Source organism: Camelus ferus, chromosome 10 (assembly GCF_009834535.1).
Source record: "Camelus ferus isolate YT-003-E chromosome 10, BCGSAC_Cfer_1.0, whole genome shotgun sequence".
In the NCBI taxonomy this organism is placed as follows: Eukaryota; Metazoa; Chordata; class Mammalia; order Artiodactyla; family Camelidae; genus Camelus; species Camelus ferus.
Genome location: NC_045705.1, coordinates 39,761,786 through 39,781,742, shown reverse-complemented (window position 1 = coordinate 39,781,742; position 19,957 = coordinate 39,761,786). Strand labels below are relative to the sequence as shown.

At 35.9% G+C, this 19,957-nt stretch overlaps 1 protein-coding gene across 22 annotated transcripts in view; it reads left to right on the top strand.

Annotated features, from left to right (window-relative positions):
* The window catches only part of DLG2 (discs large MAGUK scaffold protein 2), a 1,704,777-nt gene that overhangs the window by 1,095,023 nt on the left and 589,797 nt on the right, over positions 1–19,957 (top strand). For all 22 annotated transcript variants that reach the window (XM_032488772.1, XM_032488771.1, XM_032488766.1 and 19 more), the window contains one exon: positions 12,614–12,664. In XM_032488772.1, coding sequence (XP_032344663.1) covers positions 12,614–12,664 — 51 coding nt within the window. The remainder of the gene's footprint in view (positions 1–12,613; positions 12,665–19,957) is intronic.

Below are 19,957 nucleotides of genomic sequence, written 5' to 3'. Positions count from 1 at the left end.
GCAGAATGCTTTCCCTTAGCGTCTGATGCAGAAAGATTGATCTGACCTTTTTTATAACAAGCAGACCAAAGCATTTTTCCAGAATCACAGAACTTAAAAAAACTTTTTCATGTGATCTTGATAAAAGAGCAGATGAATTAACAGGGCAGTGTAGCTCTATAATTCTTCTCTAAGGTTGTGAAGATAGTGATGTACTTTCAGAATCAGACGAAAGAGATCATATGAGCTAGCAAAGAAGGTGGAGATAGTCACTCAATAAATATTTGTTGACTGATGGATTGATGTTGAAGGCTGCTGAGAGTGTGACCTATATTCAGATGAAAAGGGAGACAGCTTATTGTTAGCAAGTTTTGAAGTAAAATGATTAGAGAGAAATTAAGACAGTTGACTCCTTTGGAAACTGACAATGGTAAGTAGGACTTTTGAATACAAAGGGATTTTTAAAGATTTATGGCAAAAAAGAATCCCTTAATATAAGGTTCAATTGATTTGTTTCTTCAGTAGATATTTATGAAATGGCTAATATGGGCAAGTCATTACAACAGGTGCCACAGGAGAAAATATAATCTAAAATATAGTGCCTCATCTGAACAGTAAGATAGTCTATCAGGAAGATGAAGCACAGCTTGAGGAGCTGGACCCTGAGGAAGAGCACAAGCATGGTAAGAGCAGGACTATGCTGTGTACGACCAAGGAGAAAGCTTAGTGTTCTCACATTAGACTGCCCTTGATTCAAACACTAGGTACTTCCATTCTTTCCTCTCTCCTTACAGCCACTTCTTCTTTAATTTTCTTCCACAAATTTGGATTGAACATACATTTCCCATCACTGAGTGATGAGAGGGATGAACAAGATACTCCTGGTTTCATGGTGCTTATGACTGTATAACCTCAGAGAAATTGCCTAACTTAGAAACTTGGCTTTCTCAATAGTGAAATTAATATTAAAAATGTTTAGCTCTCAGGATTATTTTAGTTATTAGGTCAGTTTATGATAGTGCCTGTCATGTAGTAGACACTCGGAAAACAACAGTCGTTGTAATACTAGTGCCCGAAGTGGTATCATTATTGTTACTAGCTTGGGGTGGGGGTGATTTAGAGAATAGTGATGATTTTCAGAGGATTGATAAGAAAAACCTTTTTGACTTCATAGAAGAGATAGCCTTTGGCTGACAGAAATGGAAGCTTCCCACGTTCCCAAATAGAATCTGGCTCCATGAGGATGCAGGCTGTGTTTTGTTTACTACTGCCTCCCTAAGATCTAACGTGGTATCTGGAAAATTCTAGGCACTCAACAATATTTTCCTAAATTAATTAGGATTTTAATAAGCATAGATTAAAAAAGATATTTAGAGTGGAGTATAGGACATTAATAAAGATACCAAAGAGAAGAGGTGCTTTATTTAGGTTCAGTATAATTACTTGGCTAGAATATGCTTTTGAAGATAAAACGTAGGGTCTGTCGCTAGACAGTTAGGTTGGTAACAGCTGGTGAATAGTCTGGAATGTTCTTTATGGATAAAGAAAATTTATTTAAAGCCACTTGTGCAGCAAAATTACATGATGTAAACATTGTTTTTTAGAAAGATAAATCTCAAAGGATATGAAAAATCGATCGATACTGAAAAATGATAGAGGCAAAAATATTTTTAGGAAATTATATTGATGTTCTAAGAAAGTGATAGTTTAGGACTTAAAATAGGATGTTGGATAACAAATATAAAGGATGTATGTGAAAAAGAGGATGCTCTTAACAGGTATATAGGGTAGGCTGCAGGAAATGATGGTTATAATTATGCAAGATGATTAGTTCTATTTTAGACTCACTGAGACTGGAGTGATAGTAGGGCATTAACTCAGAAAATAAAAGTCGGGTGAGATGAAAACCCAGGTAAAGATTGTGCAACAATAAGGACAGGCTTTGTGAACGCCTGTATCTGCCAAGAAAAAAGGAAATGACATAATTGCTTGATTGAGCAGTAAGGAAGAGACCAACAAGGATATCAATCATGTGACAAAAGAAAACTGAATGACACTCCAGATTGTCAAATGCTGCATAAAAACCAGGGAAGATGAAAGCTGGGAAAAGATCATTGTATTCCAGTGTGGATCTTTGTTGATCCCTTAAGAGCTCAGTTTCGGTGTGGTGGTGGAACAGAAACAAGATTGCAGGGGTTTGAGGAGAAAAGTCAAAGATGAAGAAATGAATGACATTGATACTCTGCCTCATCCTATTGTATTATATTATACTTGTATTATACTCACATGGAAGAGAAAATATTCTTGGCTATCTGCTTGCACCATTATATTTGTGAAATCTTATTTTGTGGTTCATCGCTCACTTTGTTTATGTTTTTCTGAATCTTTTGGGTATGTGCTTTGAGCTCTTGATTTTGTTGGATACTTGACTTGCAAGTGACCAGGGGGTTTGTATATAGGGGTGGTCAGGTGAGGGAGGGGGATTAATGGGACAAAAACCTAGTGTTTCATAATGCCCTCTTAAACACTCAGTTGTGTTCTTAACACCATTTGCTTGTCTCAGAGAGCATGTTCAAGCTTATGGAATATTTAAACGTAAAGAACAAAATAGCCTGCACCAGGCTGAAGCCAAAACAAAGCATTAAAATCATCTGTTATTACACCATCCAACAAATGGTGCAAAGCAAGGGAACAAAGCTGGGAAGAAATATCCCATTTCCAAACCAGAGACAAGCCCTGTTCTGGACTTATTAAATGACAGTATTTTTCCTTTACAGAACTCTTAATTGAGACAGCTTTGTATATATAAAATGGCTTTTTTATATACATGTAAGAACTCGAAGCTATCTTCCTTGATCTCTCTTGACAGAAATACCAGGAAAAATAATCACAATTTTACAAGTATTAAGAGCTACTTAATTTAAAAAAAAAATGTGGTTTCTAATTAAATTAAAAAACACCATAGTAATTATTAAGTCTGCGATCACTTTTCTAGCCACAAAGTTCTATGTGTCATAAAGTCTTAATGACAAAGGCAGAGGAAATAACGAAACCAAAAGAAAATTGTTTAAGAATGGAACAGATCATAGGATACTGATTAATTTTTTCTGTACTTGGTAGAAGCTATGATTTAGCAGCTCACTGAACTCAGACGTTTGTCTAATTAGAATTAGCAGTTTAACTTGAAATCAGGGTTTACTGGTAGAACACATTCAGGTGAGTTGTAAGAATAGAATATAGAACTCTTAGCAAAAGAATCTTAACTAAGGATATCAAGTTATTTTTGTAGTTTGTGTTTATCAAAAGTAAGAAATTCTAACTATGATTATCTTCTTATAAATCTGTACATTTATAAGCCAGTCTCATTATAATTGAATAGTATTCCTGAAGTAATCAGATGTATACCTTAGATTAAAATAGATGCCCTATAAACCTTAAAAAGAAAATCTTTGGCTTACTACTAAGTGTTTAAATAAACAATATTAACACACAAATGTGTATAATATATAACAGAGATGAGTTCTAACACTCTGTAAGTGACAGAACTGCTATTAGAATTCAGGCCTTTTGGATTCCACAATCTAAACTTTTAATTTCTTTTAATATGAAGAGAGAACACAATGTTAAGCAGTGCAGGTAGTATAGAAGGGACATTATTAAAGAAAGTGGTGGACAACTTACTGGTGTGCTACAAACCTCCAGGCTTTGTCTAATGATGCTCTCATCCTGATTAGAGCTTCCAGGCTGGTAGATTAACTTCCACTTTTTCAGTACGTGTTTTTCATCTATCCAGCAAAGATATTTAAAGTTAAATGTGATTTAAAAAAAAAGAGAGAGATGAAGATAATGAACATCAATCTTCAGCTCTTTATTTGGGATTAAGATAGAGCAAAGCTCCCTTGGGTTTTTTTCCTTTTTCAAAGAGGAAAGACTACCTTTTATTTCTACCAGAAGACTTGAGATCTTTAAGAAGAAATGGGGAAGGTTCTGATGGCACCATGGTTTAGTGAAGCTAGGGAGAGCAGGTGATACTGCCATCTAGTTTGCTCCCTGATTCTTTCCTTACAGATCAAGGAAAAGGGACACGACAGAGGTACAAGGTTAGGGAGATACTAGCTGGCAGGATTATGGGTTGCTGACTGGGATCTTTGGAATAGAGAATAATAGAAAAATTCTTGGTAAAGTTTGGTTGGGTGCACCTTTACCAAAGTGACAAAGTAAATATGATTTAAACGGTAGATGGGGGGAAAGCCCTGATAGAAGATCAGAGAAGGGAGAAACCTCAAAGATCATCTGTCTGCATGAGAAAATTATAGCACCATGACCTTCCCAGGGTTACCCAGCATGTTAGACCACGGAATCAAGAATATAATATAGGTCTTCTGACTCTAAGCCAGTGCTCTCTCCAGCAGAGCACTCTGAAGAAGTGGCCCATTCTGTTCCCTCTGCCTTTGTAGGGCTCATCTTTTTGCTATATGTTCTGATGAGCATCTGCCCTTGAACACATTCAGTGCATACCATCTCCTCTCTGAAGCCTTTTTTGACAACCTCCAAGTACAATCACCTGTTCCTTCCTCTGGGTCATCTCTGCAGCTGCTGTAATCTACAGACATCTACCATAGCAGCCATATCAGTTAACTGATTGTTTTCCTTCATTTGCCTCTCTCTGCTTTGATGGCAGGAGCCATATCTCATTAATTTCTGTACCTCTGGGATTTATCATGATACCTAGCACATGGTGGGTTCTCAGTTAAGTGTTAGAGTGTGTTTTAATTTTTGCATTCAGTATTTTAATTAGAAATTACCAGTGCATGTGTATAAAGAATTCCCTGAGATGGAGAGATAAATTCAAACCATGTTTCATAGGAAAAGAGAGCAGTTATTAGGGGCTGCCTAATGCTTACTTAAAGATGGAGAAAAGTTCAATGACAGTGCAGTTTTTGGAGTTCTCACATGACATGGTTCTAAAGATTCTTTTGGAGACAACTATGAAAAGGCTACAGTGGTGCAAAAAATGAGTAAGATAAAATCTGGATCCTCATAAAGATGGGGATATAAGGGATGCAATGAGAACAGCCTTAGGAAAATGAGTGCCAATAGCAGAGCAATATGATGATCAAACTAGGAAAGAGTATTAAAAAGAAGATGCAAGAGTGAGTGGATGAAAGATTGGGAGAAAGTCCAGTTGAGGTGATATTCTGAGCAAAAGCCATACTGACCTGATTTGGGAGAGGAAGCTAAGATGATTCCTATTCGTAAGGGAGTCTCTTAGGTGGATTCAGAAAGAGGTATTTGTGTTAAGGTGTAGTGTTTTTGTTTCCTTTGGATATATTCCCAGAAGTAGAACTGTTGGATCATATGGTAGTTCTAACTTTAATATTTTGAAAATCCTCCATACTGTTTTCCTCAGTGGCTGTTACCAGTTCACAATGTAACTCACAGTGCCCAGGGGTTCCATTTTCTCCACATCCATGCCAGTATTTTTTATCTCTTGTCTTTTTGGCCATTCTAACAGGTGTGAGGTGATGATCATTGTGGTTTTAATTTGCATTTCCCTAGTGACCAGTGATGCTGAACATCTTTTCATGACCTGTTGGCCTTTCACATGTCATTTTTGGAGAAATGTCTGTTCAGGTCTTTGCCCCTTTTTTAATAGGGTTATTTGTTTTTGTGCTTGTTTTGTTTTGGTTTTGCTATTGAATTGTATGCATTCTTTATATATTTTTGGTATCGACCCTTTATCAGATAAATAGTTTGCAAATAATTTTCCCCATTCCATAGGTTGTCTGTTTACTTTGTTGATGGTTTCTTTTGCTGTGCAGAAAATTTTTAATTTAATATAGTTCTACTTCTATTTTTATTTTGTTTCTTGTGCTTTAAATAGTATATCCAAAAAATCATTACCAAGACCAATGCCAAGGATTTTTATTCCTATGTATTCTTCTAGGAATGGTTTCAGGTCTTACATTAAAGTCTTTAATCTATTTTGAGTTAATTTTTGTGAGTGGTGTAAGGTATGGGTCCAGTTTCATCCTTTTACATGTGAATATTCAATTATCTCAGTGCCATTTATTGAAAAGACTGTCTTTTCTCTGTTGAGTATTTTTGTCTCCTTTGTCAAATATTAGTTGACTGTATGCTTAGGTTTATTTCTGGCTCTTGATTCTGTTCCATTTGTTTTTGTTTTTTTTTTTCTATCTGTTCTTATGCCACTACCATACTGCTTTGATGACTGTAGCTAATATAGCTTGAAATCAGAAAATGTGATGCCTCTAGCTTTTTTCTTCTTTCTCAGGATTTCTTTAGCTATTCAGGGACCTTTGTGGTTCCATATAAATTTTAGGAGTGCTTTTTCTACTAACAAAAATTGCAATTGGAATCTTTATAGGAATTACATTGAATCTATAGGTGGCTTTTGGTAGAATTGACATGTCACCAATATTCTTTCAATCCATTGGGACTGAGAATGGGATACCTTTCCATTTATTTGTTTATTTGACTTAGCTTATCAATATTTTTCAGTTTTCAGACTAGAAACCTTACATCTCCTTAGTTAAATTTATTTCTAAGTATTCTATTATTCTTAATACTGTTGTAAATGAGATCAATTTCTTTATTTCTTTTTTAGAAAATTTTTTGTTAGTGTATAGAAAGGCTACTGATTTTTGTATATTGTTTTTGTATCCTGTAGCTTTACTAAATTCATTGATTAGATCTAACAGTTTTTGGTTGAGTGTCTAGAATTTTGTATATATAAAATCATGTCATCTGCAAATAGAGATAATTTTAGTTCTTCCTTTACAATTCTGATACCTTTTTTTCTTTCCTGACTGCTCTAGCTAGAATCTCTAGTACTGTGTTGAATAGGAATGTTGAGAGTAGACACCCTTATCTTTCCTGATCTTAGAGGGAAAGCTTTCAAACTTTCACCATTGAGTATGATGTTAGTGGTGGGCTTGTCATATACAGCCTTTATTATGTTGAGATATGATCCTTCTATGTGTGATTTGTTGAGCTTTTTATCATGAATGGATGTGGAAATTTCTAGTGCTTTTTCTGCATGCATTGAGATGATCATATGATTCTTTTCTTTCATTCTGTAAATGTGTTGTATCACATTGATTGACTGTGTTGAATTATCCTTGTATTCCAGGGATAAATCCCACTTGATCATGATGAATGATCCTCTTATTGTGCTACTGAATTCAGCTTGCTAGTATTTTATGGAGTGTTTTTGCGTCTATATTCATCAGGAATATTGGCCTGTAGTTTTATTTTCTAGAAGCATCTTTTCCTGATTTTTGGTATCATGATAGTGCTGGCCTGCTAAAATATGTTTGGGAATGTTCCCTCAATTTTGAGGGGGAAAGTTTGAGAAGGATTACTGTTAGTTCTTTTTTAAACGTTTGGTAAAATTCACCACTGAAGCCATCTGATCCTGGGTCCTGCTTTCTTGGGAGAATTTATGTTACTAATTCAGTATTCTTACTAATAATTTCTCCTGGGTTGTCCAGTTTGCTGGCTTATAGTTGTTCACTAAAACTTCTTTATTATTTAAGATGTGTGCTAAGTATTTCACATAAGCTATCTAATTTAATCCCCATAATAACTATCTAAGGGAAGTACTTGGTGGTTCTGTTCTCCACTTGAGAATACTGTTTTTGAGATTAAGGAAATTACTCACATTCGTACATGTCATAAATATTGAAGCTAGGATTAAAATCTGGTGGGGTTTTTTTTGTTTGTTTGTTTTTTTTTTTTTTACACCTCTGGCACCCATGTTCTTACCTATTGAGCATAAGAGCATGGACATAAGAGATTCAATTATAAAGAGCTTACAGCATCATGACATGTTTACTGTAAAAGGTCCTCCAATAGGAGAGAGGGATAAATGTTGGCAACGTATAAAGAAAGAGGAATGCAGATAAGTGTGTGTATGTGTGGACCTGCTGCGGCATTTGATGATGGTTTTGACTCCGTGTAGTAAAAACTCCTGAGAAGAGCTAATCTCAGAGGTGAGGATGTCTAAGCTGACAATGCTGAAAGGCTTGAGCCCTGTAGGAAATGCATCCCCATTAGTGACTAGAGTCTGAGAGCATCAGGTTTTACTTATCCAACAAATCTCATTTATTGATTCATAGATTTTTTAAAATTTCCTCATTAAAATAGTCACTGTTCATCTGTATGGTAGGTACTGTGTTATATGCTACTACCACAGATGAAGCAGAATGACGTGGGCTAAGTCTAGTACTGGGAGTAGCAAAAAGCCATGGAAACCAGATGCTCTGGACTCCATGATCATCACAAATCTCCTAGCATCCAGTGGCAACTTTATATGCTAAAATCATAAGATTGAGATAAGTCTTGTTTCCTACATTATAATCACTTATAATTAAGAGCAGAATTAGTACATTATCTGTCATATCCTATGCTACTAATGAATCAAATTTTCATACACAACAAATTACAAATAGACCTGTACAGACTTTGTATATGGCAACAATGGGGCTGTGACTCTCTAATCCATCTCTATATTTTGTATGTTAGGTATCACACTTTTGTAGGTTTTAATACATTTGTGTTTGGTGCCTCTTTAAGGACTGTATGTTTCTTGAGAATAGAGATCATATCTTAAGATCTTTATTTTCTCAGTACCCATCACATCACTTGGCAAATCATGCACGCTCAATACTTGTTCATTAGGTGGAATTGTGTTCAGTCTTAAGAAGCCAACACTTTGATATTCCTGTTTCAGCACTTGTTTCAGTGTGTGACATGGGAATATATAAAAATTCATCTCACATTTTAGTATGTTGTTAGTTTTAATGAAATTACAAATGTGTCAAGGAACAAAAAAAAATCAAAGAAGTCATTACTTAAGATTCCAGTTAAAGAGTATTAAAACATGGAATGGTTCATATGTGTTATTCATGAAAAACCTCTTTTTAAGAGATAAAAATAGATCTCAAAGTCAAATTATATTATCACCCAGGCAGGTGGTTACTATAGCACTAAAGGGGGAAAAAAGGCAGCAAAATTAACTAGAGGCTGTTGGGGAGAGAAAAAAAAATATGTAAAGCAGTCAACGTTTATGAAATTAGAACTTTTAAATACCAAGTTTGAATTTGGGTGGGTTCTACTCTTATCTAACTTTCATAGGAGACCAGGAAGGCTACATGCCCAAAACAGTGCAGGACTATGTGCGGCATCAATTTGATTTTCTAGTCACTATGGAAACCTACCAGCTGTCACTCCAGAACCAGTGGGTTCAGAAAAATCAAGTAGATGAAGAAAAACAGATTTCAAAACTGGGCAATTCCATCTACTTCCTTGACCCTCCCTGGCTACAAAACTGCCAGTCTTTTCACTCTTCTAGGTGGAGAGGAGACTGTAAGTGATGGTCAGGGCAGATGTGGAACAATGGAAACTCTATCCATGCAGCTGTACAGGCCCCAAACTATCAGGGGCGTAAAACATTACCAGGTTTCTTAAATATCCCAGGTAGTGTTACTGGTCAAGAACAACAGAAACAAAAATGTATTTGACAGAACTCTTTTCAGGAAGAAAGTTTTGTGCATTGAAAGGCATATAGTATACAACTTAATTGGGGGTAGACTGGGACCATTAAGGCAAGTTCAGGCAATAAATTATCCTTAACCCGCCCCCCACCCAGAAGATTATGGGAGCCATTCATAACACAGTTTTGGGTTCTTTTTGTTTGCTTGCTTATTTTTTTGTTTCGGTTTTGTTGAGTGAGAACTCAAAATTCCAGCCAGGTGGGAATTACTGTTCGTACCTCTTGGCTCTTTACCAGTCAGTAAGCAACCACTCTTCTAAGTAAATGCAGGGAAAAAATTAAGAAAGACTGTATTGGTGTACTCATCTGAAAAGCTACTAAATTTCACAGCCCACTCTTATGTACTTTTGTTTAAAATGGAGGCATTCTTAGTTCTTTCTATTTCTTTCTTTCCCCCAGGGGCTTTGCCAAGGGAGGCTGTAGGTTCTTGTCTTAGGGATCCTCACGCAGAACATAGATCATATTCTCCTAGTGATGAAACAATAGACGCTAGAACCTCTTAAATGTCTTTTCTGAACTCTCACTCTGGCTCTTGTTATTCCATGTTTTAAACGCTCCTCGACTAAATGTTGAAATATTGCTTCACCTATGCTAAAATCCTTTCACTCCTTGATAATTTCACTAAATCCTGTTGTAGTCATGAAATGCTTTCTTTTATTTATTTATTTATTTATTTATTATTTATTTATTTATTTATTTATTTTTTACTGAGTTATAGTCATTTTACAATGCTGTGTCAAATTCCAGTGTAGAGCACAATTTTTCAGTTATACATGAACATACATATATTCATTGTCACATTTTTTTTTCACTGTGAGGTACCACAAGATCTTGTATATATTTCCCTGTGCTATACAGTATAATATTGTTTATCTATTCTGCATATGCCTGTCAGTATCTTAAAAAAAAAGAAAAGAACATAAATGCTTTCTTTTAAAAGTAAGGTCGCTTCCCAACCTAGGCGTCACCTTCCTTGCTTATATTGAGATCCTGGCTGCTGTTGAATTAGACAAGTGACATTATTTTCTTAAGTTGAAAACTAAAGACCCATGAAGTAAATATAAGCCATCAGCAGTTCATCTAGCCGACTGGGGAACTTCTGAATACAAAGTACGATATGCATATATAATGCTTCTAGGATCTAACAGTCAGCATGTATGATCACAGAAATGTTAAGCAAAGATTTTAGTAGACCCTGACTATGCAGTGTATGTTACTAAAATATTCTTGACTGTTTAGCCCTTCCTAACAGAATTTTCCCCTCTGATATTTATTATCAGAGGCTTGTTTTCTTCTGTTTGAAGTTGTTGTTTTTTTTTTTTTTTTCCCTCCCTAGTTGGCAGCACTTTAATAATGTGAAGGGCTTCACTCTAGAGAAGCACTGAAGCAAAGAAAAGCTTTGTGGAGCCATACTGTGAGAATTAAAACACATCACATTAACTCAGCCTTCCCTTTCTGCCTTCCCTCTGTCAACTAAAGAAAGTGATGAAAAGGAAAAAGAAAAAAGAATTAATACGGAAACACACACTTACAGGGAGTTTGAGCTCTGTTTTGCATTTTTACGTGTGAAGAACAAAAAAAGTCTGTAAAGATGCTAAAGCTTAGTTCTAACATCATCAAGTCCTCTTCTCTGAGTCATTAACTTGCTGAAGCCCAGAAAATCAAATTTGGTTTAGGGCTGTTTGATAGTGTAGTAACACAGTAAAATGTGATTCACCAATTAGCTCATGTAATTAGAAACTCGAAAACATGCTCTAAGTGGCTGATGGACACACACAAGTAAAGTCTGTTGTCATTCTTTATATTTGCTGGTTATAGTTACAATTATATCTTCAGTTAATGATGCCATATACAAGTTCCTTATGGAAGAAAACCCACAAATGTCTGTGTTTATAAATCAGATAAATAAATTAATTACCTAGTTCAGTCATTCATTTCTTTCTTTCTTTTTTTTTTTTTTTCTCTTCATTAGATCTTTTTTGCCAGGCTGTTAGGTATTAGAGCTCTCTGGCCCTTGCCTCTGTAAAGCTCTCAATATGCAAGAATTATGTTTAAATTCTTCTAAAGAAGGAAAAGTAAACTAAAGTTTGAACACTACAAAAATTACAGCTTTATAGTTGAAAGTTAGTTTTTCTGGCTGATTTCTAAACGTTAATGATGTTGCCGAGACATATATAAGAAAAAAGAGACCCCTAATCCAAGAATTTTCTTGCCCAGAGGTTTTGCTCAGCTCCGAAGGACTCTGTGATAGATAAAACTGAGAACTGAATATTTGTTAGATTATTTTAAAGTAGCTCTTTATATACCCTGTATTCATGGCTGTTGAAATCTAAGGCATATGTTACATGTTGCCTGGCTATATTTAAAGTATTTCTCTCTGGAAATTCAGATCAATTTAAAGGTTGATTGGATGCTTAAAATGGTTTCTCATTAGGAATTTCAGCTATGTCCTGGTTTGTTCTTTTCTCATTGTTACTGAAGTACATAGGCATGGTTACATGGTCCGGGGGTTCCCATCAAATATAACAAGAGGATAATGGGGATGAATTACCTGAGCTTGAGCCAATAAAGAAAAGACATTCCTTGTCTGACATGATCATTCTTAATGCTGTTTTATAGCAAAAAAATGTCATATAGGTGTGCTGCCCTTACCACTGACTTTCTAAGGTCATATTTTAGTGTCTATTCATGGAATATGTAAAAGATATTAAAAAATGTTTCCCTTGTAACTGTAACATCGCCCCTAAATGGTTCATTCCTTGTAAGCTCACAGTACCTATTTGGTACCATCTCCTCTCCCCGACAACATCACAAAATTCTAAGGGAAGCAATAAGCAGTTTTTTTTTGTAGAGTCTCACTCATATTTTAGAATAACTTCAATTAGATTTCATTTGGATGAAAACATACAATCACAAACATCAATAAAGCATGGTTTATTTATGGCCAGAATGAAATTTAACCTCCTAATGTTTTTTAAAATGCAGGTGTCTCTGACTCAAAATGTATTTAATCATTTCTGTCTCTCTCTCTCTCTTTTTTTTTTTTCCTATTTATAGGTCAATGGGACAGAAATTGAATATGAGTTTGAAGAAATTACGTTGGAGAGGGTAAGAAAACTCCAATAATCCAAAACCCCAGTCTTGCATTCCACATTCTGCATCCTAATGGGTTGTCTTGTGAAAGTATGCAGTTGTGTATTACACCCTAGACGTTTCCAGCAGTATTCACAATGAGAATATTAATGAAATGTTTGCAGTGGAAGGCATGGAGGCAAGCAGACCAAATCACAGAATGTTCAGTACGTAAATTGCATTGCCAGGATTTGGAGAAATGAATGAGAAAGACAGAAATATTCAGTGAGCTGGTGCGATGCTTGTTTCCTATTGTTTTCATTATGAATGTTTGGCTATACATTTTAAGATACGTTACAAAATATTTTCATTTATGTAATACTGATACGATCTTCACTACCATTACCATGCATTTTTTTAGTTTAAAAAAAAAAGTGATGGATTTTAAAACTTCCCCCATAGAGAAAAACATACCAACCCTGCAGAGCTCTGCAAGTATGTTAAGGTCTTGGCAAGGCTTTGACAAATTAGGGAAATTCTATGTACCATAACCCTAATATATAAAGATATTTTACAAAACAGTAAAAGAAAGGCCGAAGATCACCTGGGAAAAAAGTAACTAAAAAGTATTAACAGAAAATTCATCAAAAAAGAAAAGGCCAATAACAAAAAGCAGTTACCTAATTATTAAACAAGGAAAACAATGGTACTAAACAGCTTTTGTCCACCCAGTTGGCAAAACATTTAAGAGGAAGGTTCATAGTCACTGCCATTGAGTGGGCCTGGAAATCAGTGCAGCCATAAAGGAACAATTTGGAAACATGAATTAAAAGCTTTAAAATGGACACCGTTTTTGACTTAGAAATTATACTTAGAGAAATGTACAAGTATACAGTAGGTGTTCATATTGGTATTGTTCATGATAGTAAATACTAGAAAAGACAAGTGTTTAATAATATATTATTGTATGTCTACATAACAGCAAATTATACTGAGTTACATTATAATAGTATTTTAGAAAAGTGTTTAATTTCAAGGATAGAATGTGTAACTAGACTGTATTATTAAATTTCAAAATTAAAAATTAAATACCATTTAAAATGGTATTCAAATATAATCCAATAAACACAAATAAGGCTTTATATATGCTTGATATATATTAACATAGTATACATTCATAGATATTTATATAAGACCTGGAATGATATGCACCAAAATGTGGTAAGTGGTTAACTCTTGTTAAGGATTTTGGGGTAAATTATAGTTACCTCTTTTCAGCTGTATTTATTTCCTAAACCTTCCATAATAAACATGTAATACATTTATAATAAGAAATAAAAATGTAAGTATTTTTCCTAAGCTATCATTCAAGCATGGATTCAGACTCTAGATCCACATTTAGATTTATTTTTCCTATTCTGTTTACTGATTATCCACTTTCCTGAGTCAAGGAATTTCTCATTTTCAGCCTAATTTTTATTGTGAATGGTTTTTAAAGGAAATTTACATTAAAAGTTAAGTGTTTGACAGATGGGTTCTCTAAAACTTCCAGGGTGAAATTTGATAAAGATTTTAATGGCATGCTAAATGGAAAAAAGTGAGGCTTATGGAAGGTTAGCCCAAGTGAGAAAAGAGAAGACATTTCTCTTCTAAACTCCTAATCTTCTGAAACTGGCTAAATAAATTGTGGGATGCAGTGCAAAATGAAAATGTGAGGCCCTTGTTTAAAAGCTAGTAAGAATTAAATTTGGCAACAGCAGGAGCCTTCTTAACCTAGGACCTTGTTAGATTACACGATCTCACACTTAGGAGGCCAACCTCTCCCTGAACCCCACACAGATTTATGTATTGACTGTTATACCCTTCAGTTACTCTGGTTCTATAGATCAAACGTAGTTAGAAGTAACATTAGTGTGAGGTAGAACATTCTGTAGGAGTCAGACATTTACGGGCTCCAGTGTGTCTTCTGATACTTGCTTCATGATCTAGCGTGTCATCTCACTGCCCTTACTTCTGGCCCTAGGGTTGCCAATCATACTCTGAACCTTGTCAGTACCATTAACTGTACCTCCTCTAAAATGTCTATGTCAAACATCATCTTCTTTGAACACCACCTCCTCTCTGTCCTTATCATTTATTCTAGTACCCTCTCCAAAAATTCTTCAACCCCAGTTAGGACCTTGAATCATTGATTTCACCATTTGCCTCCTGTTTCCACCCTTCTTTATGTCCTCCCTTGCCTCCTCCCCTAGCATATGTTCCCTGGTCCATCACTCTAATTCTCCTCCTCATATACTCAACATTTTTATTTCTTCTTTCTCTCTCTCTCTCTCTCTTTTTTTTTTTTTTTTTTTTTTTTTGGTGTGTGTGTGTATTTATGTGTGTATGTGTTCATCCAGGAAAAATCTTAGCCTTATTCATCTACCCTACAGCTTCCTACTTACTCCAGGCCAGCACCTGGGCAACTGAACGTGGCTAGTCATCTTACTTTAAATTTATAACTATTGATTTCAAATGAACCCTCAACAGACTCCAGCAATTCTTATAAATGTCTTTAGAAAAATCATTTTCTCATTCTCTGGGGCAACAATTTCACATCTCATTTGCTCTTCTCAAATCCCAAGCACCCCCTCCCTCATCCTCACTCTCAGCTGTTGATCTCTCTTCGTATGTCCTTGGGAAAATCCAAGCAATCAAATGAAAACCACCTTACTTTCCTACCACCAGGTCCACTAGTGTGCTCTCGCTGTTACAGTGAAGGAATTTTCCCTGATTTCTTTCTAAGGCCAGCTTGTCACTTGTGACCTGGGCTCTTGTCCATTTAAGAATTTTGCTCCTGCACTTTTCTCTTCTCGTGCAGTATCAGTTTCTCTCTGGCTTTTTCCTGGATAAATTTAATAGAGACATGATGTAATATCTCTCATCTTTAAAGAAAAAAATGTCCCCTGACCCAGTGTTCTCCTCCCATTATTGCCTCATTATTGTTCTTAACCAAAAATTTAGGAAAATTGTCTGTTTCCATCAACTCCACTTCAGTACCTCATTTTCTTATTTTAACCTATTTCATGTTTTCATCCCCACAGTAGTCCTAAAACCGTCCCTATCAAAGTCACAGCAGGTTCCATCTTGCTAAATACTGGCATCAGTTCTCAGTCCTGACTGACTGCTCAGCAGCATTTCATGCAGCTGTCACTGCCTCCTTCCTCAAAGATGTTAATTTCTTGGCTTCCGGAATAAAACGCTCTTCTATTTATTTACCATGTCATCATCGGTGCCCTTTCTTAGTCTCCTTGCTGGCTCCTCCTCTAAATGTTGGAAGCTTCCTCAAACCCAGTGCACAGACCTCTTTTTAATTTCTCCTCATTCCCTAGGTGATCTCATCCAGACCCATGGCTTTAAATACCAACTATCAACTGATGATTCCCAAATCTGAAGTCATGACCTCTCTTTTGCATTCCAAATGTGTACAGCAAGCTGTCCAGTTGGCATCTCTCCTGAACATAAGGAAGGTCTTCTAAACTTAGTATATTCCTAACAGAAGGCATGATTTCCCTGCACTCCCTACCCTCAGGGCCAAAGCTGCTTCTACCCTAATATTTGTCATTTTAACTAATTGGGGCTATCATTTTCCTTATAGTTCAGGCCAAAAAAAAAAAAAAAATCTAGGAGTCTTGTGTAATTATTCTTTGTCCCTCAGCAAAGGAAGTCCTACTGGTACCATAAAAATATATTTCAAAATCAGTCACATCTTACCACCTGCTCTGTTGAATCCTGGTCAAAACCAAGATCATCCCATGCCTGAACCATTGTCATAGCTTCTACTTTTGCCCATTCTTCTCCCCAAAGTAGCCAGAGTAATCTTTTTCAAAATAGAAGCCAGATCATACCACTTTTAATCCTAAAACCCTCCAAGGGGTGATAATTACACTCATTATCATCAACTCCAAGGCCTTATACAATCTGACCTCTGCTTCCCTCTCCAACATTATGCCTTAACCATCAACTGCTAGAAAATTTCACTTCAGCCACGTTGAATTCCTTATCATTCCTCAAATGCCAAGCTTTTCCCACCTCTAGGGCTTTATATAGGGTGTTCTATATGCATGGGAAAGTCTCCCCTCAGCTCTTTATATGGCTTGTTCATCTCATCATTTAAATATCTGCTCAAATGTCTCCTCCTCAGAAAAACATCTCTCCTTCGTACCCCACTTAAATTAGTACCAACTTCCACATCATGCTTTTTCCCATTTCATAGCTTTATTATTTCTTAATTGCACTTAATATCTGAAATTTATAGTACTTACTTATTATTTCCTTTGTTAACATCTTCCTCCCCCTAAATATATACTATATATAAATATATAGTCACCTCTGTATCCAGTTTGCCTAGAACAGTGTCTGGAACGTAGTATGTGCTCAGTGAATAGTTGGTGGGTGGTTGGATTATGCCTGTGCTCAGCCACTGTAAGTACGATGAAGTAGAGACACAGGGCCTGCATTTGAATCCTGGCTGTATCACTTGCTGGTTAAGTCACTTTAAGCTGAAAACTTAACTTCTCTGTGCCTCAGTTTCCACATTTGAGAACGTGGCTGAAGTATTTGTCATCACCTCTTAGGACTGTTGTGATGATTAAATGGGTTAATATGAAGTTTTAGAACAGCGTGCATCATTGTTATTCTTAATATTTCCTTTATGTTAATATGGTCATTCTTACAAGTGTTATTTATCAGGATCATTGAGGAAGCTTCAAACCTAGCTTCCCAGTCTCAATAAACAATTTATATTAATCTAACAAGAATTCTTTCACATCAACTTTCCCTTTTTTTCCCCCCCAGTCACTTGGTTAGTTGTCAGACATCCAATGATGAAGAAGTTATGATGAAGAAGTCTTTGCTGTATGTGTTTACAGCTTATACTTTTTCTATATTTAATCTCTATAACAATTAATTTAGTAATAAACTAATCACATCCCTATTAGGGATGTTACTGCTAACTTCGTTTAACACATTAGGATGCTCATAATTTAAATGAGTTTAAATTAAACTCAAATTGTCACTTGTCAAAAGTCACAACGTTAGTAAAGAATGAAACTAGGATTCAACCCCACACCCAACAGACACAAAAACCTAAGCTCATTGCCATTAAATTAAACTGCTCTCAAAATTAAGCTCAAGTGTTTTTCCTCCAAGAAACTTTTCTTGACTTCCCTTCCTGGGAAAGGTGCCCTTCATAAATTAACACAAGGGGAGAATTTCTCACACTACATGATAAATAAATGTCTGTTCCACTGATCTGTGAGTTCCTTGATGGAAGGAAGTCTATTATAGTGTTCTTTATATTACTCTGATGATATAAAAAGAAAAGGGAAAGCCACTGGACAATTTGAGGACAAATTGGTGACTCCTCCACTACAGCAGCATTGGTCAAGGCACTGACTACTTGGCACACATGATGAATCCCACAAATGTCTTACATACGTTTATGTGTCGAACACTTACTGAACCAAGGCACTGTCCTTGTTTCACAGCCTGGGAGAGGACACAGAGAATTAAGTAGGCAGAAACCATGAAAAAGAACAGAGTGCTATGACTGACTACCTGGCCCAGAATGGAGTACATCCCTGAGGCATTACACCTGAACTTGCTTATGAAAGGTGATAGGAAGCTAGCCATGGAGAAAGGAGCAGAAGAATAGGGCCTCAGAAAGTAGCAAGTGCAGATGTTCGGGGGTCTATGGAAAAGTAACATGCTCAAGGAACTGCAAGCAGTTCACAGTGACTGCATCTCAAGTTATGAGGTAGGACCCAGAGTGACCAGGCTGGAGACATGGAGGGGACCAAGAACATAGATGCCTTAGATAACATACGGAGGAATTTTAATTTTGTCTCAAAGGCAATAGAAAGCCTTTGGAGAATTTTAAGCAGAAAAAATGACAATCTTATTTGAGTTTTTAAAAGATCACTTTAGCTGCAATATCAGGTATATATTTCATAGGATTCAGGAGACGAAGCAGGTATGCCATTTAAGACCTATAATTAATGGCTAAAGCCTGCCAATGGTGATGGAGAAGGAAATGATTCAAAATATGTTCAGAATGTTAAAGAAGAATAGATTCTGATGTCTTGTAGGATGGGAAAATGCCATAGAGAGCAAAGAAGTCCAAGAGGACTAGACAATAATCCAACAAATTCCTTTCATTAGCACACTCTGAGCCTCTCAGCGATGGGCATCTGTGGTATTTCAAGCCTTTCTGACACCCTCAGCTCTTACATCAAGGTAGCTGAGTATAAAGTCCATGCCTCTGAGTGATTTGTCCATTATCCATGTATGAAGTTAATAGGTTATGTATCCCTAATATGATTTATATCCAGAGAAGCTAGTTGACCCAGCATGGATAATAGATTCATCATGCCTTCATAACCCTGGCCAGCATGCATGACTACAATTTAGCAGAGATGTTGAAATGACTATCTGACCATCTGACTACCCCTACCTCCAGCCTCCAGAGAAACAGAACATTTGGAGTGAGTTTCTGACAGCTGCAGAATGCATGGCCATGTGACACTATTTGAATGTTCTATCTGACGAGTCATGGATATTCTTTGGCATTTAAAAAAAAAAAATCAAAGAGCTAAGCCATCTTCCCAAATATAAATCATTGACTTTTGTTATTTATTATTTAACCCATGGCAAAATAAATAGATTTATAGGGCAGAGAAAAGTGACTGATTTATTGCACCCTGCGAATTCCTGTAGATGAACTGAGTCTGGGGTATGAGATGGGTAACATGGGAATTTTTAAAACAGTATTTGTGAACTGCAGGGTAAGAAGTAACCCATGAAAGTTGTCTACTGATGGACTCTCCAGATTCATCCAGGTATTAAATTAATTAGAAACTCACTGGATGTCTGAATCACTTAGGCCAAATTTGTTTATCTCACATTACTGAATTTTCATGAAGATAAAAATCTCTGAATTCTAATGGAATTAAGGGCCTATTGCTTCAAATAATGTAGAAGCATTGGGTTTCTAAATTTCTGATTTTTCCTGGGTCTCTTTAGCTATTTCAAATTAATAGTAACAGGAACAAAAGATCAGAGTCCCTAAGATATTTGATGGGGTTTCAGTTTTTATATAGTCATCTTTAGCACAGTTCTTATTCTATTTTAGTTAAATAATATTTAATGCTAGATAATTTTCTTAAATGAACTCCAAATCTTATGTATTTCCAATTATGCATGCATATTTTAGTGTTTGAAATATGTGCACACATACGTGTATTTAAAGACATAGATACCATCCAAGCATAAGAGTGTATTTAGACATAA